The 26,309-nt window shown below is 45.0% G+C and overlaps 1 protein-coding gene across 1 annotated transcript in view; it reads right to left on the reverse strand.

Moving 5' to 3' along the window:
- Positions 1-2,156: 2,156 nt before the first annotated feature.
- Positions 2,157-26,309, reverse strand: part of AK6 (adenylate kinase 6) — a 35,093-nt gene continuing 10,940 nt past the window's right edge. The window contains exon 5 of the mRNA XM_069224420.1: positions 2,157-2,448. Coding sequence (XP_069080521.1) covers positions 2,259-2,448 — 190 coding nt within the window. The 3' untranslated portion in view covers positions 2,157-2,258. The remainder of the gene's footprint in view (positions 2,449-26,309) is intronic.

Below are 26,309 nucleotides of genomic sequence, written 5' to 3' on the forward strand. Positions count from 1 at the left end.
TAGATTAGGTGGAAGGCTAGAATCCATCAATAAGAACTGTAGTGTTTTGGCGATTAGCATGCAGCTATTTTACTCCTGCTTTCCGATGTTTCTCTTATGGAGAACATACTAAAATGCTGTGGAGGGGTTGACACCCCTTCGTGCCATAACAATGAAGTTATTTTAGGACTTAAAATATATGGGTTTGTGGGTCGGAAGAGTAAAGCTCTGTAGATGGAGTTACATTTTAGAGTTCACTCAGTCAAAACAGTATTCGTTCTTCACATGCTGGTTGGTGTTGAGCAGACCGCACAAATTACACTTCACTCCGATTTACACTGAAAAATACCAAAAGTGGAATTGAAGCATAACTAATCTGTAGAAAAAGACTAAACTACACCATTCCCTACAAAATATACCCTTGCAACACTATTATTAAGGTACTACGAGACTCTTAAAACCAGCTGATTCTTTTACAAAGCCATAATGATCAGCAACCCCATTTATCTTGCAAACAAGCTCTCCTCTCTGGTGGTTCTAGGCACACGCACAGCCATGAACGACAAAAAAAGAAAAGAAAATCAGGACAAAGTCCCAAGAATCTGGAACAACATCCTCATATCCATCGGGACAGCTGCAACGCTGTTCCATTTTAGAAAAAGAAGCAGAAACTAGCGCCCAAAACAGACATCACAATCAACTGAAAGGGTAGTAAACATACATCAACTAATAACAAATAATCAACTCCTCTCCCCCCGCCCCAAAAGCAACAGAGCAAATAAGATCTATGAAATTGTGCGTGGTGACTGCAAAACTGATTTGGCTTTAAAATGGATTTGCATTACTAATGTTGGCTTTACCCCTAGAAGCAACACTTTGAACCATGATACGCTAAGATCTGGCACTTGCTCAGTGCCCCGCTCTCAGACCTGCCCTCTTCTGCACCATTTTCCCCTCTGTTACCCAATTTATTACTGTAGTCCTCACTCTCCCACCTTCATGTACCTCTAGTCAGTCATCGGCTTGTTGTGCCTAGATAGTCTACTATACACCCCCTCCTCCTCTACAAAGCTCAATTCCCTTGTAAATAGGTTTGCGATAAAAAAAAAAAATATATATATATCACACTTTACTATGGCCTTCTAGCACGGTGTGCTATTGTTCAACGCCACATACATTGATTGTTTTTGTTTTGTTCATGGAGCGACTCATGTGTAGCATTACGTATCAAATGAATGAAGCCACCATGCTTCCCATGAGCACTTGCAAGCACTGGCATCTGGATACTGTTCTCAGGTGAATGTTAATTAACTTAAAGTAACCCACTGGGCTTTCAGGAGCATCAATTTTTACAATGGAGACAATGCTTTTACACTAAACTCATCTTTGGGCAAACACTCCAGTATATGATGACCGACGACTCTAAAACAGCTTAATTTTGGAAGGTTCCACAAAGCTTCAGAAATGCTTCTAAGAGGTCCAAATTAAGCCATTTCCCCCGAGGCATCATGTTAGTCTGATGGCTACATTAATGAAATTCTGGGTTATATTTTTATGGGCCGATTAGAGCAACACAGAGTAACCACACCTCTAGAGCTACTCAACCAGCAAGCATTTCCTTCTTTATTGGGACAGTACAATGAAACTATTGCACTTGCATATTCAACAGTGGCATTAAATGGTTGGTGGTAAACTTATGCACTCTGTGCCGCCATGTCTGTAGGGATGACTCTATGGAACACAATTTTCAGCCATTAACAGCACCAATGTCCACTTCTCTCACAGAGCCAGTTCGTTCAGATGCTCCATCATGGTCATCCCTAACTTTAATCCCTTTCCTAAGGAGGGACCAGTCTCTTTCTGTTGCTGGGCCTTGCAAATGAAAGCCTGTATCTTGTATTATTCAGTGTGCTGAGAAAGCGGTTTTGTAGGCACTTTAAGGTTGTTACAAACCAGTGAATTTTTATTATTCACTGGTATATCTGATCTCCTACATTCACAGCAACTTTTTGCGCTTCTACGGCTGTTGCTTCCAGTATCAAAAGAATAAAACATCGGTAACATTCCTGATTAATGAAACGTGGATGCTAGTTTTACTTTCAGTAGCAAAATGTAGCTGTTGACACTATTACATTGCTGGCTTCATGAACAAAAGATTCAAGCACCATGAATCCACACACAGTTGACAATATTTAATTTATTGGGAGCATCGACACCCAGAATCGCCCTATCAAAAAGTAGAAATCAGTCCAATAAAGTCCAAGATCTTGCATCCGTACTTAATTATTGTCTTTTATCCACTGCTGTGTCCACAGTGTGATCTGCTCCACGTTGCGCTCCAAGTCTTCAGGAGTGTTGCTGGGTAGTTGATACACGATTTCCTGCTTGTATGATTCTAGGGCCTCTTCATAAAGGGTTTGAAATATTTCACACTGCACGTTGTCTTGTAACTTTTTATCTGTATAGCCCCTAGAAAGAAAAGTTAAATAAATTAATGTTTTGTTCAAAGATATTTTAGAATCTAGTCAGCCTGTGTACCTGGGCAAAAATGCCTTCCGAGCATTACAAACAAAGCTAGTCTACAGACACATATTGTCTTTTCAAACGTCTGCTTAGCTGCATTCAAACCCACAACACTGTCCCCAACTAAAAGGGCCAGCAACTTGATTTCCAGTCAAAGACTGCTATAATACGCTTTATGCAGACTGTCCACTATGCTTTTTTTACACTCCTCGCCTAACATTATCCAGCACGTCCTTCTCAATGCGATACAGAACTCTCGTCCATTGAAACACTGACAATACACAGCTCCATGGATGTTCCTACACTGTTTCCGCGGAGACAGATGTGGTTTTTCCATAGGTTCTATGTTCAGCTTCTTGAGAGAAATAGACCACTGAAAGGAATCCATATAACACAACATACCTTGAGCTCCTTGTGCACTAAGATAAAGTTACTTACCTGCAACACTGATTTCACTACTATTATTTATCACAAACTGAAGTGTATGTGTGTGTGTTTCCGGGGAGGGGTAGGGTAGGGGTGGTGTCTACCACGCTGATGCCTACACAGAAGGAGCTCACTAGCACTAAATTACCTACAAATTCAAATGCGTTTGACAACCGATGAGCAAGTTATAGTATCCACAGGAGGATAAGAAGTCTTGAAAATACCTGCCAACAAAACACTATTGGATCTTTGTGGCAGCCTTACCTCAAGAAAATTATGTGAAATCTAATTTTTTATTTATAAGGAAAGCCATAAGTATAACTTTACTACCAACAAAACCATAATTGTGAAGTTCTGTGAGAGGCAGAGAAGGGAAGGTATAATTTGTAGAAAAGTATGTTCAGGGAGAATTGTAGGATTTAGAGAATCTGCACCAAGCAACTACCCTCCCAAAAAAATAGAATAATAAATAAAACAATTATTGTAATCTGAAGTTCTGACATAATGAACGCAACACAGAGGCAGGATAACCCAGCACTTTAGTATGAGACTTAAACAGTGTGAAAATCAATCAACAACATTGAAATCCTTCTGCCACCCCTTTTAGGAAACATGTTCATATTCCCACATCTTCAACTGAACGAACAAGAAGACTACAATGGCAGTTAGTATAATCAAAAGGACAAGATGTCAATAGGTGTGCTGAGGTACATAAGAGTGAAGTCTGTTGTATTTATTAGTTGTAATTATTTCATACTTTTAATGTGCAGACTACAGACATTTGGAAAGAGTCTAGGGTAAACTGTACTCGGAGTAACATACAACGCAAGCACTGATCAAGACTATGGAGAACGGCTAGCCAAAGAACAATTAGCAAAGAAAAATGCAAAAGAGATTAATTAATTCACAATTAAATTGTGGAGTATCTGGGAAGAGACTCAGATAAGCATGCTAGGACAAACTTAAAACGTTTATCATCAGAGAGCATATAAAAGAAACAAAAAGTAAGAGCCTTTGTTTCTTTACGAGCTGAACTCATTTGCAGTTCCGAAACAGACTTGACATGCCCAAATATGAAGCATCTAGATTGCTAGATTCATGGATATTTGATGTTAAGATTATTTCTAGAGAACAGATCAAGTCAATAAAAATATAGGATACCACAAGGAAAAACTCTGTGCAGATCCACAAACGTGCTCTGTGTGCTACTGCTCATGACATCAACCACTGATGTTTTTCTATAAAAGTAAGACATTTTGTGTTACAGATCGTATGGCCATATCGTGGATGCCAACATGGGAAGAACACTGCTATCCTTCCTATCGTAAAGAAAAGCCAGTTTACCTCAGAAAAGTATACTTTAAAGTGGTCATCATAAAGAGAATCCAGCAAAGAAAGTGACTTGCTGGTCATTGTGTAAGGTTTTGGATAGTCCATTTCTACAGTGTTCTGGAGACTGGACACCCATTATGGCTATGGATTCTCAATACAAAACAGACTGCCTTATATTAAATACAGTCAACCAGAGGGAACCAATGCGGAAACGGAAGAGGGTAACATTTCTCCTGGTCATACCATAGCAAAGTGCTGCAGTTGCCCCAATTTCCCCAATATTTCAAGTCCAATATTTCCACACCAAAATAAGGAGACCACCACAAAACAGTTTAGGCAGAGACATGTATTCGTCATACCTGTGAACATCATGCAAGAAATAAGGAATTTATAATGTTAAGGCGATTAAGACTACAACTGGCAACTGTGTTTAACTTAGTTCAGGATCAGAAAAGAACAAAGTGTTAAACTAATAATTATTTTTCGAATTGACAAAGCTGGAAGAGGACCAATGCTGAAGTGATTTGGCAAGTTCTCATCATCGAACATCACTAATTTGTTTTTGCTCATGTTAAAGCCTTACACAATTACTGTGCATCGAACTACTAATAGCTGTTAAGATCAGAACCGTGCCACTGATTAAAGGTTTCCATTCAGCCTTAGCATGTGTTGAGTGTGTGTGGCACGTATGGAAAGGGAACAAAAATAATAGGATTGAACAAATAACGGGACCAATAAGACCAACAGCTGTAGTAGAACAATGTGGAGAAAGGGAACATGGAAAAAGAAATATCCAAGACTGTGCAGAAATGCTGCCAAGAAAAGGGTGGATTCCTTGACCCCTCTCGTCAGCCAGAAGCCAGTCTGGAAGAAATTCAGACGACGACGCTAAAACAAATACTACATTTTGTCGTGGTCTCACATGAAGACCCTTTCCCACATTGGAAATTGGCCTGCGGCTCACTGGATGAGAAGGGCCAGGAGGAGCTAGCTTTGAGAAAGTTACTACATGCTGTTTTTTGGCATAGAGGGAACATACCCAAATGTAAAAAATACAAAATCATGCAGAGACAATGGGGCGATTGGCTCCATCCAATTAGTTAGAGCATGTAGGAAGGCAGGAATATTGAACACATGAATTAAAATAAGTTAGCAATCCACCTGATGAGCTATTAATCAAGGACGTTTATCAGTAATGAGTGGGTTACTTTACATGAATTTGACCGTGAAGGGTCTACTGATGAATAGATAGAAGCAGTGCGCTTTTAAGGGCTATCCTGGTAGCTGCTGTCTACTTTAAAAAAACAAAAATATATATAAAAAAAAAAAAGTAGGCATTGCTCATGGGTAATGGAGGTATTTCTAACACACATCAAACCTTTTCTAAAAGCACTGACAGTGCATTAACAGAAATTAACTTTATTTAGGACTCAGAAAAGTATAAAAATGACCAATCAAGTTCTTTTGTTTACCCAGCGGAGGAAGTGTTTGAAGTACTTGGCACACGTTTTTATCAGCAGCTTGGGTAAAATATTCGATCATGGCTATCTTGTTGAGTGTCTGACTTATCTACGAATTGTAGAAAGTCGGGGTAATAGGAGGGATTCAGGACTATGTGCATATTTAGAAACTGAAGTTAATAAATTATTTCCTGTGGTTTTTCTCAATTTTCTTGGAGTTGGTGTGGAAAAGGGACGCCCAGCAAGGACTTAAATGAAGGTAATCAAAATTAACTCCAAAATAGACATACCATAGTATAGAATATTAGGCTACGGGGTGCCTAGTTTATTTTCAGTCCTGCTCACCACAATGAAGTCTAAAGGACGCCCAGTTTCTCAGCAATCCCTTATCAGCTACACTGAGGTAGTCCCAGGAGGAGAATGTTGGCCTATTTGTCTTTTGTGCAACGTAGCCTATGTTTTGCCTCCCTACCAATTTGTCTTAAATTTGCAGAAGGTAATTAACACTTAAGAAATAAAAATTATCTTATTGAGCCAGACTGCTCGAGCTCATAAGTCTTCCAGTACAGCCTTTCTACTTAGTGGCTATTTCCGCTGGTCAGCAGAATGTTCAATTACAAACATGGAGATAGTAGCCTGATCGTTCTTGATCTAAGAATCCAGAAAGGTACTCATGATTTTTGCAAAGATTTATTAAATAGCCACAAAAACAATGGAGGTTACTGGGCATTACATGTACATTTATTAGGTTATTCTGAACAACCTACCCTTGTGTCAGACCCAGAGTGACCTGAACAATGCCAGGATAACACCATGCATTTGGTTCCCGTTTGGATTCACTATATGTAAATTTAGCTTGGCTCAAGAACTCATGGACCAACACTGGACACCCATGCTCTACATGCTGTTGATAAAGTAGACAAAAGACCTTTTGAATCAGCTGCTGGAAAACTGTTTACGCATTGAATAGACTAAGGAGCATGTGCTATTTTAGTAAAATCCAAGCCAACATTTAAGACATCAACCAAAAAAGGTATACTTCTATATATTTGCTGTTGATCTCAAAATGTATGGGGGCAAGATTACTGCATTTTATATAGCTTTTGGTGACTACATGGTTCATTGGGAGCGACTCATCTTTTGATACTTGAGCATAAACATACCACACAACTCAGGATATCCCGGACAGCAATGTCACAAGAGTAATATCCTCACTGTGACCACAGAGAGCTTTCTGGTGCTCTCTCCCCTTGACAGTGCGAGGCTGGATTGCTCTCTTGAAAATAATCATGCTTCCAAGGCTCCTAAATTATTTCACTAATTTACTGGTCCTCGTCCCTCGCAGCACATTTAAAACACTGAATGTGCTGTTGGGTGGCCTTGCGTGGAATAAAGGGAGACACAGAGTGGCTCTGGCCAAATTGCGACTTTCGAAGCAGGGTAGGTTGCTGCGTTTGAGCATTACTACCCGGCAGCGGGACTCCAGTGACCAACCTGTTGGCTGGCTCAGAGTCACCTGTTGGAGGTATGCCTAGAGTCATAGCGGGTGGGGTGATGGGAGGTTGTTCAGGAGAAACCCCTTCTTCATGTGGCATGTGTGTGCCACCGTTGAATGCTGAAGTTTGCACCACGCCTGCCACTGTATGCCCCAGAGATCACGTTGAGCTCCATGGGGTGGTTGCGAACAGACCTGGGCAGGGAACGATTAACACTTTGAGAACCCTTGGGTGCGAATACACAGGGGGATATGTTCCAAGACAGACTGTTGCTGTTCCATCACTGCAGACTGCAATGAATACTGGACTCCACCAACACTAGATCCAGTAAGTTACCTTTCACTTGTGACCATTGTGCTGATAGAGGCATTCCTGCAATGGACACCTGAGACATCTGGTATGGGCAACTCTGGCAAAACAAAAAGTCTTCATTCCTAAGAGGTGCATCCCTGTTCTGAATGGAAAGCGGGGATTTGGCTGAAAAATAAGCAACAGCTGCCAAAAGGCTAGCACTTTTTGGTGGTTAGGATATGCCTCGCCTGTAATGGCAATGAGAGTGGATCCTAGAAAGGGCTAAATTTGTAAGAGCTGAAGGTGAGATTTGGCAACATTTAATGTAAATCCTAAGCTATGACGCAGGGAGATAGCAGCTTCAGTATTTGCTAGGCACTGCTCTCTGTTCACACTCGATCAGCCAATCATCTAGGGAAAACCATGTACACTCTCTCTGCAACTGCTAGATATTTTGTCAGCACCCTTCAGGCTGTGGTAACTCCAAGGGGCAGTGGTAGTGTTGACCACTTACAGTGAAGAAGTAGGGTTGATGAGCATGATGAATGGGTACATGGATGCAAGTGTTTCAGATCTACATCGGCCTTGCTGTAGCAGTGGAATAACATTCAGTAGGGTTGTCATATGGAAAATGTTCTGAGGATTTATTTGTTGCGCCGGAGTTTGAGGATTGGTATGAGTGCTCCATCCCTTCCGGGGATTAAAAATTAAAGGGATTAAACCCCTCAGCCCTAGTGTTGTAAAGGTATTGGCTCTATATCCCCTTGGAGGAGGAGCGCATGTACCTCTTTTTGGAGAAGAGAGGTGGTCGGTGCTCAGAGTGTGTGCACAAAGTTGAATGTTTGAGGGGGTTGAGAGAAGCTTTAGGCAATACCAGTGTTGTATAATCCCTAGAGGTGGAGGCTCCCCTGGTGGAAGTACCTCTATCTTTGCCCTTGTTGGAGTGGCTCTTCAGAAGTGGTCTTCGCTTCCCCTCTATATTGCTGCCTATGATAGGAGACACCAAGTGGATGGTGCTTGGAAGACACACATGGATCTGACAATTTGTGTCTTTTCTTTTCGCTAACAGGTCATCTAAGTGAGGGCCGAAGGTGTTTATCGTCAAAAGGTAGACTGATGAGATATTGTTGCACCTCTGGATTAAAGCCAGAGATGTGCAAACATGAGTAGAAGCGGAGGATAATTGAGGTGTTTACTCCTGTAGCAGCTGTATTAGTTGCATCCAGGGCTTTTTGGGAGGTGGCACTGGTAATGTTACCCTAGATAAAGGTTTCCTCCCTAGTCTTATTCTTCCCATTAAGCTCTATCAATACTGTAATAGGAGGACAATGGAATAATCAATAAGCTAGTAGGTGGCTGCTCCCACGGCACCCTTTTGCCTGCAGCATCTACCCTCATATTCTCTTTGTTAGGCAGTGGGACATTGTCACTAGCCTGTGCAGCAGCACTTTTACCTTCATTAAATATTACCAGGGTGTATGGTCCAACTTGTCCCCCGATAGAAGATGGATCTGAGGGAGAAGGTTTAAACATTTTCCTTGAAGGTGTCTGTGGAGTCATAAGCATACCGTTTGACACAGGCAGGAACTGTATTGAGTGTTCCGACCTAGAGAGCGTTTCAACAACGCAGAAGTCTTCCCTCTGCATGGTGTGCATGTCTACCTTATAGTATGATGCTGCCCTTTGTATAACTCCATGAAAGGCTACTGTGTTGTCTGCGGCGAAGCCCTAACACTCTGGTTTAAGTGTGGATCCCTCAGGAAATCGACATCATAATCTTACCATGTGCCCCCTGTGGGAGTATGGGTGGGGTGGGAAATGTCCCCATTGTCCTCTGGTAAGGTATACAGAGTAGGGATACTGGTGTCCAAAAGGATTGTGAGGAATCTAGAGGGGCTGATGCTCTGGAGGGGTGGGGGGTGGGAGACTAGTGGCTGCATCCTAAAGCCTTTTAGGTGGTGGTGTAGGTTTCAAGAAACCGTCTGAAGGCTCGTCCTCCAAAGCCAGCCTTCTGTTCCTGGACAAGGGCTAAGCAGCCTTTGACAGCCTCAAGTAATTGTTACCGTACTGGAGGTACCCCCCCCCCCCCACCCTAAATGAGTCTTTCACAACTCAGCAGCGCTTCAGGATGGATTTAAATGCAGGATTTAACGATTGTGTGCAACATGAATTTTAAGACATTCAAATAAACGTGTTAGGTGGCCGCTTCAGAGAGATACTTCCACGAGGACGCCATCATTCTATTTTATATATATTGTTGCTGTATGATGCATTTAATGTTGAGCTTTAATCATTACGCACAGTAACAAGCAGTGCTGCTCCACACACGATTACACCTTTCTGAACTGCCTATGCAATGATGTATTTGATGTGATAAATAACCCCCAACCCTAGAGAGGAGCACGGTGCACTAGCCAGAGAACAGGAGTCTGCCTGGATTGATGCAGATTTCAAGACATTATCATCAATCAGTCTATCACGCAGCGTTGCACACAATCTGACGGGTATTTTCAATAAAGATAAGAACATGGATGCAAATAAAAAAAAATGGTAGCAGTAGATAGAAGGAAATGTGCATTTTTTAGGGAACAACAAGAACATTTTACATGAACACCTGTTACAATGACACGGTGTCAGGTTAATTTAGGCATGGAGAGATTAAGTGATTGGCCCAGAATCGCAGGATGCTGAGCTGATGATGGGACTCCGTGTTCAACGTAATTGGATTCATAACTCCAACACAGAGAATGTTTGCCAAACAAATGTAACAGGCAACACTTACTAAGTCACTCGGTGGGTCACCTAGGACCTGGGACCAGGAACAGATGACATGGTGTGGAGGGCTCCAATTATATGTTACTTTTGCCACGGCAGCACCGCACCCTCTTCTTTTCAACTCCCTGGGCTGGGCATAATGAGGCGGGAACAGAACCGACTGAGGAAAAGCAGCAAGAGAGATCATGACCAATCATGCACAGCTTCATAATGGAGCCATACTGTGGATTGGCCATGTTCTTCTGTAAAGCTAAACCTCCCACCCCAATATTGTCTCCAAGACTAGGCCTACTCACCTCCCATGCCAATTCAGTCGCTACTCCCTTGCTGTTTATATCAGCTAACAGCATAAGGGCAGCACAAGGACTGGCTGGAGCAAGCCAAGTCACCACTCCAAATGAGATTGGGAAGGCTGCAGTTGTGATCCCTGGCTCACTAACTTTGTACTAGTAGGAGAGGCCTCAAGCGCGCATGTCGGTTGATCATAAGAAGACACCCATTCAACCTGACACGCACACTAACACTTCAGACCGAGCCAGTCTGCCTGTGTGTTCTTTAATGATGCCCCAGTCCTGCCAACTCATGAATTGAAAGCCTGCAATGTGCATTGGACTACGGCTGAAATAAAAGCACTGCGCTGCAGCCGGGAATATAAACCTTTTAAATAATTTTAACCAATTTAACACTTTTAATAGAGGGGGCAACGCCCTGAAGCCCCCATAGAGAAACCGCAGCTGGAATTTGGTCTAGGCACGGACGTTATTTTCTGCACCAAGCTAGGTACAAGCTCCGATGCAGCCTTCTGCTTTGAAGGGTATGTCAACTTAGAGATGGAGGGCGGATGGGGATTGAGGCTTTGGGGTGAACCAAGTTTCCAATCCAATGCCCTGTTGCTTTGCCAAGCAGAGTCCAAAGACTGTGGAGGCCCTGTAGGCTGTAGTGTCTTGGTATCAGGCTGAAAGTTCACCCCCACATAGGGCAGAGCTCTGCCTCGGTGTGAGGCCTCTTGCGAGGCTTATGGAGTACTTGTGACTCAGCCATATTCCAGTTACTGTCTAATTCGTTGGAGGCCTGTTGTTTTTGGGGGTGCAAGGGACATCCTCTTTCACTTGATGAGTACATTTCTGAGCTGGGTTAATGTGTGGGTTGTAGGTTACTCCTAAAGATTAGGCATCTTCTTTAGTGCCAAACTGGTCTGTTAGGTTTGCTGAAGACAGCAGGCAGATCCTCAGCTGCATATTGCTGCACTGTGATGTGAGCCCAGTCTGTCTCTGCATGGTCAAAGAGTCTTTTTGCACTTGATGGCCAGGCACAAGGTGCACTCAGTGTCCTTATGGTCCTGGGAGAAAGATTACAAACTCTGTGGAAGTCAGCCCAGGGACATTTGAAGCAATCCTGAAAGCTGTCAGTTCCACCACCCTCTTGCCTCTTCATTCTACAGAGTAGAGGAAGAAGAGAAAGTGCAGAGCCCTATAGGGGCATGGGCATCCTAACAGTCTGGAACAGGTCTCCCTTAACGATCGCCAAAGTCATTCGAGTTAAAGCGAGGAAATAATTGCAGGTGTTGAAGAGTGCTTGAAGCAGAGACTCTGGAACATGTAGAGTTCGGGAACCCCATCCCAACCCAATGGCAGAGAAAAAACATCTAACAAGGCAGTTGATGGCTATGTGTATTGCCAACTGAGGGAGGAGTCACAAGGCATTTTGTGACTTGAAAAGACTTCTTTAAACAAACAACATCTCAGCCCAACACTAGATTGCAGGAGCTCGCAGCACATATTTATCTACAGCCACAAATGCTACAAACATGTGGTTCTAGTCTGACCATCATAGTCACTGAACCTTGACTAACATTTGTGTGGATAGAAAAAAATTCCAGATAAATAAGTACTTGTTTTAGTAAGCATGTTGGTTTAGAGGCAATTCAGTGGTGTAAAGAGTAAAAAAGGTAAACATTCTGCATTAAGTATTTGAAGAAAAACAGTGAAGTAGACCCATAGCACCTGGATTAGGACAGCAAATAAGTCATGTTGCAAATGTGTTACTGTAAAGCCTCAAGAATATAGCAAAACAGATTAGACAACCTGTAGCACACAAACATTCTCTGGCTGACAATAGAATAAAGTGTACCCAATTTAGAATTATAGACAAATTCCGACCGACGTACCCAGAGTCAAGCCTGCCCTGCAAACATATGCCTTCCCATACGGAAAGATCCAAGTGTCACTTCTCCTCTGACTGCATATTAAAAAGACTGCACATGATGAACACTAAGCATTGAAATACGAATACGCTCAGCTCTCCACTGCAGTGCACACACAAAAAAAAAAAAAAATCTACTTTGAGAAAACCTTTTAAGAACTGTGACCAGGAAGCTACAGAGCCGACCATTTTACATCTAGAATTTCATCCATTCCTAAGCACGGTCTAGGATTTCCAACCACTTTTAAGGCCCTGGTGTCACATCACCTAACAATCTACAAATATTAACTGACGATATGGGAGAAATTGGGAAGTATTTTGCACTGCTGACAAATAAAACTGCCTTTCAGCACGTAAAAGTCTGGGCAAAAAACAAGGCAAAGTAGAATCTGCCAGCACTACAGTAAAAAGGTAAATACATAGAGTTAAGTAGACATGGCCATTCAGTTCCTTTTGTAGGAAAAATGATCTGGAAGTAGGTTAGGTTTATGGTGGAAGTTCTTGTAGAGGGACAAGAGAATAAGAAGCCTGTCTCTAAGAACAAAGACCTGGAACTGCTACACTCCTCTATGTAGATGGAATCCGAAACTAAGTATGTATAAGGTTGTGTATTGCAGCTAGAGGGACAGTTTGTGAGGAGCAATATCATTCCCCACACTTTACTCCACTCACCAAACACAGGCTTCCAGACTCTAACCTAATATTTGAAAGGTATCGTGTGAAGTCAAGGCTGGTGCATACCTCCAAAACTGGATATCTGCTTGCTCTGGTTGTTAGTCATTGTGTAGTTACTTGACTTCTAATCTGAGCGTTCAGACATAGGAGCCTGCAAGAAATTGCGCACCTAGTGGGGGCTCAATCATGTCTGGTAGCAGCAAATGGGTCCTACATCATTTAGGACAGTTGTTCTCAACTTTGACTTCTGTGGACCCTCCCCCCACTTTTTTCATTACTGGAACACAGGGTTCCACCACTGAATCATTATTGGAATCCAGGGACCCCACCATTGAGTCATTACTGGAAGCTAGGGAATATTGTCCATGATTTGAACCACAAAACAATACACAAAAAATACAAAAACAACCATTCATGAAACACATACATAATATATGATAAGTAATTTGCAAACAAATATAAATTAAAAATATTTTTTTAATAATGGGAAGCTTGGAGCTTTTCTACATTTAACTGAAGCCACACATCGTTTATACTATATTCTGTGTGACGCACCTGCACTGCTACCACAAATCAATCAGAGGATGCTAATTTAATATCCTCCAAAATTCAAATTCCTTGACATTTACAGTATGTTTTAACATTTTCAATTTTACATTTAGTCACCTTATAAATCTGTTCATATTATTTAATTTTCTAAGCAGCCGCGGACCCCTGGAGAATGATTTAAGGAGCCCCAGGACTGATTTAGGGAGTGGAGTGGTGTAAAAAGAAAGGAAAGGAGCACTCTCAGCGAGATCTGTGATGTGAGCACATATGAATTTCAGTTTTACTGAAGCACTACCCAGTCTGATCAACAAACGGTCGCCCAGCATGCCTGTCCTGGCAATTCAGATGGGCTGAGAACGAGATAAGGCAATGGGAACATAAACCTGGTGTGCAGCATTAATACCAACGCGGAGGCCCTTGTACAGAAACATCTGAACAGACTAAATGAACAGAGTCCTGCTCCAAAAGTGTACCAGATGTAGACTACTTGTAAGACCCTTGTGCCTAGCCAGTGATTCTCTTGAAAGAAAGCCCTTATTTGAGTCAGTTATAACTTACAGATTGGGAAAATGTATAACAGGCTTGAAGACGCCCCTGACCTGTTTTGGTCCAGAGCTCGCCCCCCACGTCCGCAGCACCACCCTGCTGTCTCGTGCCCCTGACCCCCGCCCATGCTGCTGCTAGCGTGTTCGAGTCCCTTGGCTTCTGCCGCCTTCTCGCCGTTCCTGTAAGTGTTTTGTTCCACTTTTTTAGCGCCTGCCTCCTTGCGCTCTAGCCCCCATTTGTGCCCCTCTGAATACTGTATTCCAATTGTTTTCGTGCCATTTTGCGTAGTTTTGTGACTGTTTTGAATTGTGCCGTATTCCTGTTATTGTGCCTTGTTTCCTGGTATTTTGCCCCTTGTGCGCTCCCCCCTTTCCTTATCTCACTGCCGCTGCCTCCCCGCGGCCCCGCCCCCCTCGTGGCCCCATTCGCCGCTCCCTCCCGCCTCCCAGCTGCTCCTCCCTCCCGCCTCCCTTCTTAATGGCTGGCGCTGCGCGAGTGAGCGACCTCTGACCTGTTTTGGTCCAGAGCTCGCCCCCCCCCACGTCCGCAGCACCACCCTGCTGTCTCGTGCCCCTGACCCCCGCCCACGCTGCTGCTAGCGTGTTCGAGTCCCGTGGCTTCTGCCGCCTTCTCGCCGTTCCTGTAAGTGTTTTGTTCCACTTTTTTAGCGCCTGCCTCCTTGCGCTCTAGCCCCCATTTGTGCCCCTCTTGCTGTATTCCAATTGTTTGTGTGCCATTTAGCGTAGTTTTGTGACTGTTTTGAATTGTGCCGTATTCCTGTTATTGTGCCTTGTTTCCTGGTATTTTGCCCCTTGTGCGCTCCCCCCCTTGCCTTCTCTCACTGCCTCCCCGCGGCCCCGCCCCCCTCGTGCCCCCATTCGCTCCTCCCTCCTGCCTCCCCCTCCCTCCCTAATGGATGGCGCTGCGCGTCCGCGCGCAGCGGGCGCGCCAGAGGCAAGCCCGTCTGCGCCCGGACCGCGCTCAGCACCACCCTCCCTGGTCCTCACGCCCCCCGCATCCCCATCCTTCGCTACTCGGCCAGCGAACTCCTCGCCCTCAACCCTGGACCCTCCACAGAATGCTTCCAGGCCACCCCGAAGCACACCAAAGGACCCTTTTCCTGCCTCACCTGCAACTTCACCTACAACAGAACAACGAAGCTTGCAACAACCAACACAAACCACCTACACTGCATCCTCCTCAACACACGCTCCGCACGAAAGCACGCCATCGAGCTCTGGGACCTGCTCAACACCACCGCCCCAGATGTAGCCTTCCTAACCGAAACCTGGTGGAACGACTCCTCGGCCCCAGACATCGCCATCGCCATCCCTGACGGCTACAAGATCACCAGAAGAGATCGCACCAATGGAATTGGCGGAGGAATAACCATCGCCCACAAATCCACCCTCAAGATCCACACCGACGACACCCTCAAGACAGCCGAACACCTTCACTTCCAGATCCACACGGACCCCAACACTACCCTCAGAGGAACCCTCATATACCGACCTCCAGGACCAAGAGCCCCCTTCAGCGACACCATCTCCGACCTCGCAAGCACCCACGCCCTCGCCTCTTCAGACTACATCCTCCTGGGAGACCTCAACTTCCACCTGGAGAACAACAATGACGCCAACACCGCATCACTGACCACCAACCTCTCCAACCTCGGACTCCGTCAACTGGTCAACACACCCACCCACGTCGCCGGTCACACCCTAGACCCACTCTTCACTGCAAGCAACAACATCGTATTTAACCACACCACCGAACTCCACTGGACGGACCACCACTGCGTCCATTTCACATTCAAGAAAATCACCGAACACCACCGCAACCCGCTACCGCCACACCGCCGCTGGGGAAAAGTAACCAAAGACCAACTAACCAGCACCCTCGCCAAGAACCCACCGACCCGGACTCTGCCGCCATCAACCTCCAATAGTGGATCCTCAACGGCGCCAACTCCCTCGCACCACTCAAGAGGCCCACCGTCAACCAAGAAAAGAAAAAAGCAGCCTGGTTCACAGAAAAACTGATCACCTCCAAACGCACCTGCCAGAAACTCAAGAAAAATGGATTCTCGAACGCACACCCGACAGCCTAGCAACCCACAAAGAAGCCAACCGCAAACACCACCAACTTATCCGACTCGCCAAACGCTCCTACTTCACAGAACGCCTTAACAACAACGCACACGACAGCAAGGAGCTCTTCTGCATCGTGAAGGAGCTCTCCAACCCCAACGCCAACATCAACGACGTCCCACCATCCCAGAAACTCTGCGACGAACTCTCCACCTTTTTCTACCAGAAAATCGCCGCCATCCACGACAGCTTCAACACCACACCTCCGCCAGACCCCACCCCCAACAACCCCCCCCACGCCGACCGCCTCACCACCTGGACCCACGTAGACGACGCCGAAACCCTAAAGACCATGAACTCCATACACTCTGGATCTCCCTCTGACCCCTGCCCACACCACGTCTTCAACAAAGCCAACTCCACCATCGCCCCCCCAACTCCGCAAGATCATCAACCTATCCTTTGACACCGCAATCTTCCCAGACAGCTGGAAGCACGCCGATATCCAACCCCTCCTCAAGAAACCCAAGGCTGACCTCAACGACCTCAAAAACTTCAGACCGATCTCCCTCCTCCCCTTCCCAGCGAAGGTCATCGAAAAGATCGTCAACGCACAGCTCACCCACTACCTCGAAGACAACTCCATCCTGGCCCCTCCCAATCCGGATTCAGACGCAACCACAGCACCGAGACTGCACTCCTCGCCGCCACAGACGACATCAGACAACAAATGGACAACGGCGAAACTTCAGCCCTCATCCTCTTAGACCTATCCGCCGCTTTCGATACGGTCTGCCACCGCACCCTACTATCTCGACTCCACAAAGCCGGAATTCAAGACAAAGCCCTCAACTGGATCTCCTCTTTTCTCTCCGATAGAACCCAGAGAATCCGACTCTCACACTACCGATCCAAAGCCACCAACCTCATCTGCGGCGTCCCCCAAGGCTCCTCGCTAAGCCCAACGCTGTTCAACATATACATGGCACCCCTCGCACAACTGGCCCGCCAGCACAGCCTCAGCATCCTCTCCTACGCCGACACCCAGCTCGTCCTCTCCCTTACTAAAGATCCACACATTGCCAAAACCAACCTCCACGAGGGACTGAAATCTATCGCCGAATGGATGAGAAACGGCCGCCTGAAACTAAACTCCGACAAGATGGAAGTCCTCATCCTCGGTCGCTCCCCCTCGGCCTGGGACGACTCCTGGTGGCGCTCCGCGCTGGGGCACCCTCCAACACCAACCAACCACGCACGGAACCTCGGATTCATCCTCGACTCCGCTCTCACCATGTCCAAACAGGTCAACGCAGTCTCCTCCTCCTGCTTCAATACCCTCCGCATGCTCCGCAGAATCTACAAGTGGATCCCCACGGAAACCAGAAAAACTGACCTAAGCCCTCGTCAGCAGCAGACTGGACTATGGCAACGCACTCTACACAGGCATCCCAAAAAAAGACATCCAACAACTCCAACGCATCCGCCCAATCGACATACCCCGCAGTTGCCACATCTCCCACCACCTGAAAGACCTCCACTGGCTCCCCGTGGACAAGAGGATCACCTTCAAACTTCTCACCCACGCGCACAAAGCACTACACAACGCCGGACCCGCCTACCTGAACAACAGACTCCACTTCTACGTCCCCCCCGCCAACTCCGCTCCACCAACCTCTCACTCGCCACCGTTCCCCGAATCCAGCGCAAGACGTCCGGCGGCAGATCCTTCTCCTACCTCGCCGCCAAGACCTGGAACTCACTCCCCACCTCCCGGCGCCAGCCCCAGGACCTCCTCACCTTCAGGAGACTCCTCAAGACATGGCTCTTCAACCGATAGCAGCTACCCCTCCCCCTCCCCCCCCCCCCTCAGCGCCTTGAAACCCTAACGGGTACATAGCGCGCTTTATAAGTGCTTTGATTGATTGATTGACAGTAAAGGATGTGGATGCTGTTCTCTACAAATGAGTCAAAGTCTTCCACACCCATATCTGATAACGGGAGGGCTGGGAGCAACACACTGTTCTCTACTGTAGGCTGCCCACTACTGCAGTGCTGTAAAAGTGGGACAATAGAGGGTGCTGGTTAGGTTTTGCTTTTGAGCCATACTAATTAAAATAGGACTACTTGGAATTTAGTTTGCTTGTGAGAAAATTATTCTGAAGCAAGAAGTACTAGGCAAGCAACTAATAATTCTGCAACAGAAATAAATGAACGACAAACACTCATAAAAGCCATCTAACACTAAACAGGCCCTGCTCACAGCTTTTTGAGTCTACTTTTGTGTGTGTGTGTGTGGGGGGGGGGGGGGGCAGGCAGGGGTATCAGAATAGAGGGATACCGGGCACATCCAGAGAAGCATGTGAAAGGATCAAAGAAGGAGCTTTAACACAATTCATAAGCATCCTCAGACTAGCTATATTACCACAAATTAAAAAGAAAGGAAGGTGAACTTAAAAATAACCAAACAGAGATCTTTTTCAAATTCCAAATATAAAAGCACCTCAATTACATTCCACCAGGCCTACAGAGTAGGATAACATAGGCCCCTGCACAAACCTCTGATTACAATTGGTTTTTACTATTCTGAACATTTATTTTTATCTTTTAATAGTCAATGAAATATCTTTAAAATAAGGCTATTTTTTCGTTCCAACATTTCTCTTACATGCATTTATTCTAAACTCCATGTTACTGCAATGTAGGCACTGTGAGATGTACCTCTCCAAGTTAAAGGTGACTGAGTAAGAGCAGGTGTCAATGTAAAATACACATTTTTAAGCAGGGTCCAACACCAGTTGCGAGGATATGGCTGTGGGGCCTTATCATGCAGTACACTCACAAATACCATCTTGGGTCCAGTCAGGTACGTTTACTCAACCTTAAGCCCAGTCCTAAGAACAATAAAACGTAGCAAAGGAACAATGCGTAAAGCATTTTACAGCACTAAACAACAATATAAAAAAAAGCAACGGCATGCAAAAGAAAGAAAACACCAATTCACAAAAATAGATTCTATTTTTATAAATTTTTAGAGACCTTTATAAACAAAATCCACTGGAGGGTTCTGGAGATACGGATTTTAGAAGATATTATCACTTTAAAATGCAACCGCAAACAAGTAATGGTCAACAAAGCTTTAAAAACTTTTGAAAGGTTTGAAACAATTAGTTTGGCTACTCCAGCCTGAGTTGGGCAACCAATTCCGGCAGGACAGAGGTCTAGGGAGCTAATGTGGACACTCTGGACAGTTGAAGCAAATCCTAACTTTATGGGACAACCACCATAGACGATAAAGAAGTGGTCCTGATGCTGAATGAAGGATGCAAGCAAAAGATGCTCAAAGGATGTTCCGTAAGTGGTACGATCGACGGCGTGCCTTTATGGGTATTCCTTGGTCCACGAGCGAAGTGGCTGATGCTGGGCTACTGGTCAGCCTGCACTGTGGCTGGGGTGAAATCTTTGGATGGGCACTAGTGTCCCTTGGGTCCGACGAATCCGGACTTGGATAGCACTTCTGGGTCAGGCAGAGTTGGGTGGAACTTTTGGCTATCAGATTTCACCTCTTGTGTGCCTGGCGACAGGTAGCAGCAAAACCTCTGCGGTGGCTACCACCTTGGAGGTTTGGGCAACCTTCTTGGGCTCACTGCTGTTGGTTGGGGCTGGGAAATCAACATTTCCCAGAGCCAGGAGCTGCAGGCACAGTCCAATCTTTGCTAGCCCAAAGTGCAGTAGGCGCAGTCCTTCTGACGGTGCATCCTCTTTGTGCAGGTTCAAGAGCAGCTGGGCAGTCCTTCTTTGGTCCTCTCCCAGATTCCAATGTGATCGGAGGGTCGGAGCGCCAGGGGCACCATATTTAACCCAGGAAAGTGACCTAATAGGACCACGCCGTCACTAGCCAATGGGCAACTGGGCCCCCTCTACCTAGTGAGGGAGTTCCTGTGATATGTCCAGAGTGCCACATTCTTGCCCCTTTCAAGATGGCACTGCCCTTCCTCAGTCATTAGGAGCTTGGTAGCTCACCCTATACGCCCACAGAAGAACCGGTTTAGGGGAGAGTTTTGGCCCTGCTTCCGCTTTCTCTGTAGGAACTAAAGGCATTTTGCACAGGGGTGTTGGCGGTACTTCCCTCACAAAGACCATTTCCCCTCTGAAGCTCGCCTTTTGGGCTAACACCATAAGTGTCCATCCTGGGGGAGAAGGGGACACCTCTCTTGCTGCCTTTGTTCCTGGAATGGGGAGCCGTTCACATGTCTCCCCAGGTGGTCAGAAAGCTGTCTGCAGCACAGTCAGTGACAACATCCTAAAAGTTGCTTACTTTTAATAGAGCATTAATATTCAACAAGGGCATCAGGTTGGGTTTAATGATACGATTAATAGGATACCTTACAGGCCCTTGTTAGGTAGTTCCATTCAGGATTTAGCTGGGTTGGGATGCCAACCGGGTACAGTGTCAGCCAATAGGGCTATTAACTTTATCAACAGCAAAACGACAAGTTGAAAGTGTTACTGTTAAGACATATGAAAAATGTACATCTCACTTTAAAAAAAAAAAAAACACACTTAATAGGCCTTCCTTTGGGGGAAACTTAAAAATAGTGTTAAGGAATAGAGTGGCATAGCCATTGGAGTGAATGGCAAAGTTGAAATGGCAGTGAAAACACTACCTTCCAGTCTGCAGTGGCATGTTGTGGGCCATTTTGAACTGTGGCACAAGTATTGCTGCCACCCTGAGTGGGCACATAGCCTTCCATGACCTAGGTTCGATATACTAGGGGACTTATCAGAAAGTCAGTCCTTGCCAAAGGAGTGCATCAAAATCGACATGTCATTTGTATAGGGTCAGAACACTGGTACCGAGGCCTGGTTAGCAGGCCTCGGTGCACTCTCAGAACTGAAAAACCAGCAGCATCAGTCCAAAAATGTGGGTGTGAACACACAAAAAAAGGCACTTCCTTATACCGGATCTTGGCTGATCTATTCATTTATTTTACTTGTATTGTAAAATAAACTGCTATGGTAACAAGTTCCTACTCTGAGTTGTCTATGGCTGACAAGCTTGAATTGTCCATTTAAAATTGCCTGTACGATCAAAGCCCCCAGAGCAGAGAAGCAAAAAAAAAAAATGCTTGAACTGATATAACCCTTTCAGACTGCGAATTTTTATTAACTCATGCTCCAAACTTAACATAGAATGAACCATATAGCGAAGAGATTTATTTGCCATCACAAACAATGTATCAGTTTCTCATTTGGCACAGTGAAAAATACTTAAAGTAAATGAGTTTCAGATTTTCTTTTATTTGCACTTGGGATAAAAATAATTAATCTAGAGTCGCTACATCCAGGTTAGCTTTTAAATTTTTCTTAAAAGTGCTAACCATACATCAGTCAGAAGAGGAAAGCTAACAGGATAATAAAAGGTATTTCGCATAAAAACGTGGAACTGCCACCTCTCAATTCATACATGTTCAGTGATGTATCAAAACTGTCAGTGAACGCTATGACAATAGAAACCTAGGGACTCTGAGACAGTTGTGTTTTACAAGGGCCATCCATGAAAAGAAAGATGGAGGACACTACCCGGCACACCACCACACAATTTGCCCAGATGCATTGTGGTAAATGCAGTGTATTATAACACTCTCCTTAGGCGAGGGTCTACTATTCACAATTGTTGGCATAGTCAGTGCTGAGTATCTCTAGGCACACGTTTCAGGACATCTGTACTTCAGTAAAGAGTAACTTTTTTTTAAAAAATTGGGGGTGTTTGCAATGTGGCTCGCAGTCTGCTGTGCATCCCAGAACTCCTCAGCTCAAATTCTCAGCCAAAGCCAGGGATCCATCAAAAATGCCTGTGAACTATCTGACAGAAACCTATAGTGTCTGTTAAATGAGTCAGATGTGTCCTACAAGGGCCATATTCCAATGAAGTATACTCCTTTCCATTCTCAATTGTTGGCTCAGCTTAGGCTACATCATTCTGTTTGCTAAGAGAATCTAGAGTCAGCCCCCACCCCCAAGGAATAGCACTATTTAAATGAGTTTCCCTTATACAAATGCATCTTATGTGGACATATTGAAAAAATGGAATGGGTCATCCCCTCCTGGACCTACAAAGGAAACATCAGACCTTCTATGCTTCAACATTCACCAGGACTGTCAGAGTAAATCAGTAACTTGATCTTATTCATAATGCAAATGAGAGTTACCATGGAACATTGGAAGTAATGATGTGTATGTAATTAAGTTTCACTTTTGAATAAAGGAAGTCACTACCTGAATCCGGCCGGTTATTACAAATTCTCCTGAAAGCAACAGGTAGTAGCAGTGATTGGAGTTCTGAGGGAAATCCACAGTTCCCTAAACACTAGTGAAGAGTCAAAAGCATCTAGTCAAGTAGTCTTGACGTTGAGATACCAGGGTTTCTAACTGCCCAATCCGAACTCGTACTTTACAGACATTTTATTATCATGCAATAGCAGCCACACCTAGAACCTGCAGAGCTGCCCCTCTACAGTTAAAAGCCACCCTCAAATATGGGGTAAGCATTCTTGGCATTGTACCCAATGTGGACTCATCCTTCTGATCAAGGCTGTGGTTAATTCAGTCTTCACAGCACCTTAGTAAAATTGCCAAGCTCCTTTTGGAAATTATGGACCACAATGATCTCAAGGCGTATGTGAGAAAACTTGGCTGATTGCAGAAGCCCCCTAACTTTTTGCCCCCCGTTTTTCACTTTTTGCTGGTGTTTTCCCGACTATGATGGTGCCCTGGCTACTGCTAACAAGTCCCAGGGCCTGTGCTCTGTGTAGAACGAGTGTGCAAATTAGACTAATTATAATTGGCTATGTCAACCTACCTGTAGGACACTAGTGTATGGTAGGGCATATAGGTTTAGGGACCCCAGCATAGGTAGTGCAGCCATAGCTGCACTGCTGAGGTGTCTAGTGTAATTTAAAGGCAGGCCTGCCTTGCTGGATGCTTTTAAATTAAAGTTGCATGCAAAGTCGACTTTGTAATTATAAGTACTTCCAAAGTCTTAAACTACCTTCTTTTTACATAGTTCACCCCTAATGTGTGCCCTAGGTGCAACATAACTATAAGCAGGGACCTTATAAAATATGTTTTATAAGCCCTGGTGAGGAAAAATAGTCAAATGTGTTTTCCCTCATTGTAATGAATAGGCTCCATGGGCTAAAATGGGGAGACTTTATTTTAATTAATAAAGTCTCCAAAGGAGCTAGATATGGCAAGTTTGGTCTCAAACTGGTTGTTCTAATAAATGCAACAGCTTGCCATGGTTGGATTTAATATAACTAGTTCAGGAAAAGAGTTTTAGAACTCTTCCTAAAAGTTACCAGTTTCAGCTCTGTAGTGCCCTTCTCTGATAGGCCAGCCTCTGGCAGCCTGGCCAGGTTGCCTTGACGAGGTGTAAGTGGTCTGGAATGGACACAAAGGATGTGCCTGGGGGGAGGAGATCTGCCTCAACAGATGGTGAAACAGGGTGGGGTGGGAAAGAGCAGCCAAACTGGTCTTCAAAGGAGGGCAGGGCATTTGGAGCAGCTCAGGACCTCCCCCATTTCCTGCAAACCCAGACAACCAGGTGCCTTCTTGATTAGATTAGGAGCAGGCAGGAGAGGGGAGTGTGAAGGTTTTTTTAGCCACACCAGTGGGTCGGCTCAGCTAGACCAAACCTCCAAAATTCAGTTTCTGCCATTTTGGATTTCTAAGGAATGTTGGTCCCTGGGATTGATTTTTGCCACACTTCACAGGAAGTGGTCATCCAGGAGGGTAGTGGACTGCCTGTGAATGGACAGTTGCCCTCCTCCCCTCCACCCCCTGCTTTCACCCCAGGAGCAAGGATAAATTTGGCAGAGCCGCACCCACACCTCAGATCCCTACAAGGAACAGAAAAAGAACTGCCCTGCTGGACCCCTGACCTGTATCTGGACACTGCACTCTGACGGACTGCACCAGCTGTACACTTGGGCTACACCACTAAAAGGACGTTGCCTGTCTTCAAATGGTTCAAGAAGGGATTCCCTGCTTGCTACAGGTGAAAAACAACCAGAGTCCCCTGCGTCAAAATCTGAAGGAAGGAACTGACCAGTGGCTAGCAGTCATTTTGAAGTTTGAGCCAGGTGCATTCTGATAGTTGGAGTCCTAGCCCTCATGGACCAACTAAGAAATGTGAAAATGGCCCCAGTCTTCCAGGATTTCACCAGAGGCTCCTGGAAAGGCAATCAGATGACATTGACTCGAAATCGGCTTGCTGTGGAGGGTCGTCCAAAAAAGTGACAAAGTCCAAGCGTAAAAAGTTGACTTGGACTTCCCACACAGTGTTTCCGAGAAGGACTCCAGAGAAGTCAGATCAAGATTCATCTTTGGCCCGGACAAACATTTCCATCCTGAAAAATCGCCTCAGTCCGAAGGTAGAATTCTTCACCGATGTCTCCTGCGACGCGTATCCAAAGAGGGCTCCAGGGAGGTCAGATCGGAATAGTGACTTCATCCCGCTGAAGAAAATCTTCAAGAAAAAGACTAAGGACTAGATGTATCAAAGGGTTTTGCCCATTCTGTGTCTATGGGAAACTGTGTTGGTACATATGGCCCCAAGTCCAAAGGTAAACTTTTGACCGAGGCTTCTCGCTTGCTGTAGCGGAACAGGGCTCCATCACGGTTGGCCTTAAACTTTGACTTTGCCCCGGTCGAGGTGCGACCAGATTTCCCGAGTGGCAATCTTAGTTTCTTAGCACTACAAAAAACATTAATTCTTTAAAAATTCATAGTTCCGGTTCCCCTTATCCGTTAATATTTGTTTTGATGTCAAATTAAATACTTCCTATTTTTATAAATTGGTTTGGGATTTTTAAAACGTTTCCTGTATTTTATTTCTATTTTGTGATACTTGAATACTTTACAAACTTTGGATCCTAAGTTGAGCCTTTTTTGCTTGCTGCCAAGCTACCAAGGGTTGAGCTGGGTTTAGTTTATTGAGACCTAACTGGGAGTTAGTGGCTTATCCTAGGTGTAGGTACTTATCGGCCCGTACCAATAGTCCACTTTCCAACATCCAGTGCTTAATTTTAGCTGGTGGTTTCCGGTGCTGAGCACCGGCACCTAATTGTCAGCACTGGCTCTAGTGACAGTCCACCACATGGTGTTGCTGACTTTCTAGTTTTGAGAGGAGCAGAGCAACAGTGTTTATTAAGTCAATATGCATTGAAAACGATGAATAATTGCTGCTCACACTATTTTTGTAGGCTTGTGTGGCCTGGAAAAGTCTTCATTGTCACACTTGTAGGAGTGTGATGGTTAGTTGTGTTGATACGGTCACTGGCAGAGCCAACAGAGGCAATGAGTGGTGCAGGCTGCAGTAGCCTCACGAGAAGGGCACTGGCACGTACTCTTGTACAAATTAAGCACTGCCAAAAGCCTATACTTCTTGTAAAGATTTCACCATGCAAGTAGGCATAGGAGATAGGCTGAATGATAATGGTACATGACTCAAAATGATGGAACACATGAATCTGAACTAGCAACATACTTGAGGGACGTTAAAAAGTCTAGAATTGTGTAATTAGTTGTCAAGCAAGGTCTTGGTTAGCAAAGATAAAGCATTGGCCTGAATAAGAATTTCTTCATTACAAAGAGCAGGGTTATTACTACTCTGTCCATAATGCAAATTAAAAATCGATTTCAGGTATTCAAGTAAGGCTTGTGGACCCTTCAACTAATAGTCACGCCAAATTGCAGACACTGGAAAATTAATTATTTGTGAAAAGCCTAACCTAATACACGTTACCATTAAATCTGCATGTGTGCAAGATGGGATGAGGGACATGGGTCCAATTCTTGAGCACCATTGGATGCAGACTATCAAGAGCATGTGTGTAGGTTACAGATATCATCCCGGACCCCATATGTTGTAGTATTATAGCATACAGTAAGATCATGCACGG

The sequence above is a fragment of the Pleurodeles waltl genome, chromosome 1_1 (assembly GCF_031143425.1).
Source record: "Pleurodeles waltl isolate 20211129_DDA chromosome 1_1, aPleWal1.hap1.20221129, whole genome shotgun sequence".
NCBI classification, from domain to species: Eukaryota; Metazoa; Chordata; class Amphibia; order Caudata; family Salamandridae; genus Pleurodeles; species Pleurodeles waltl.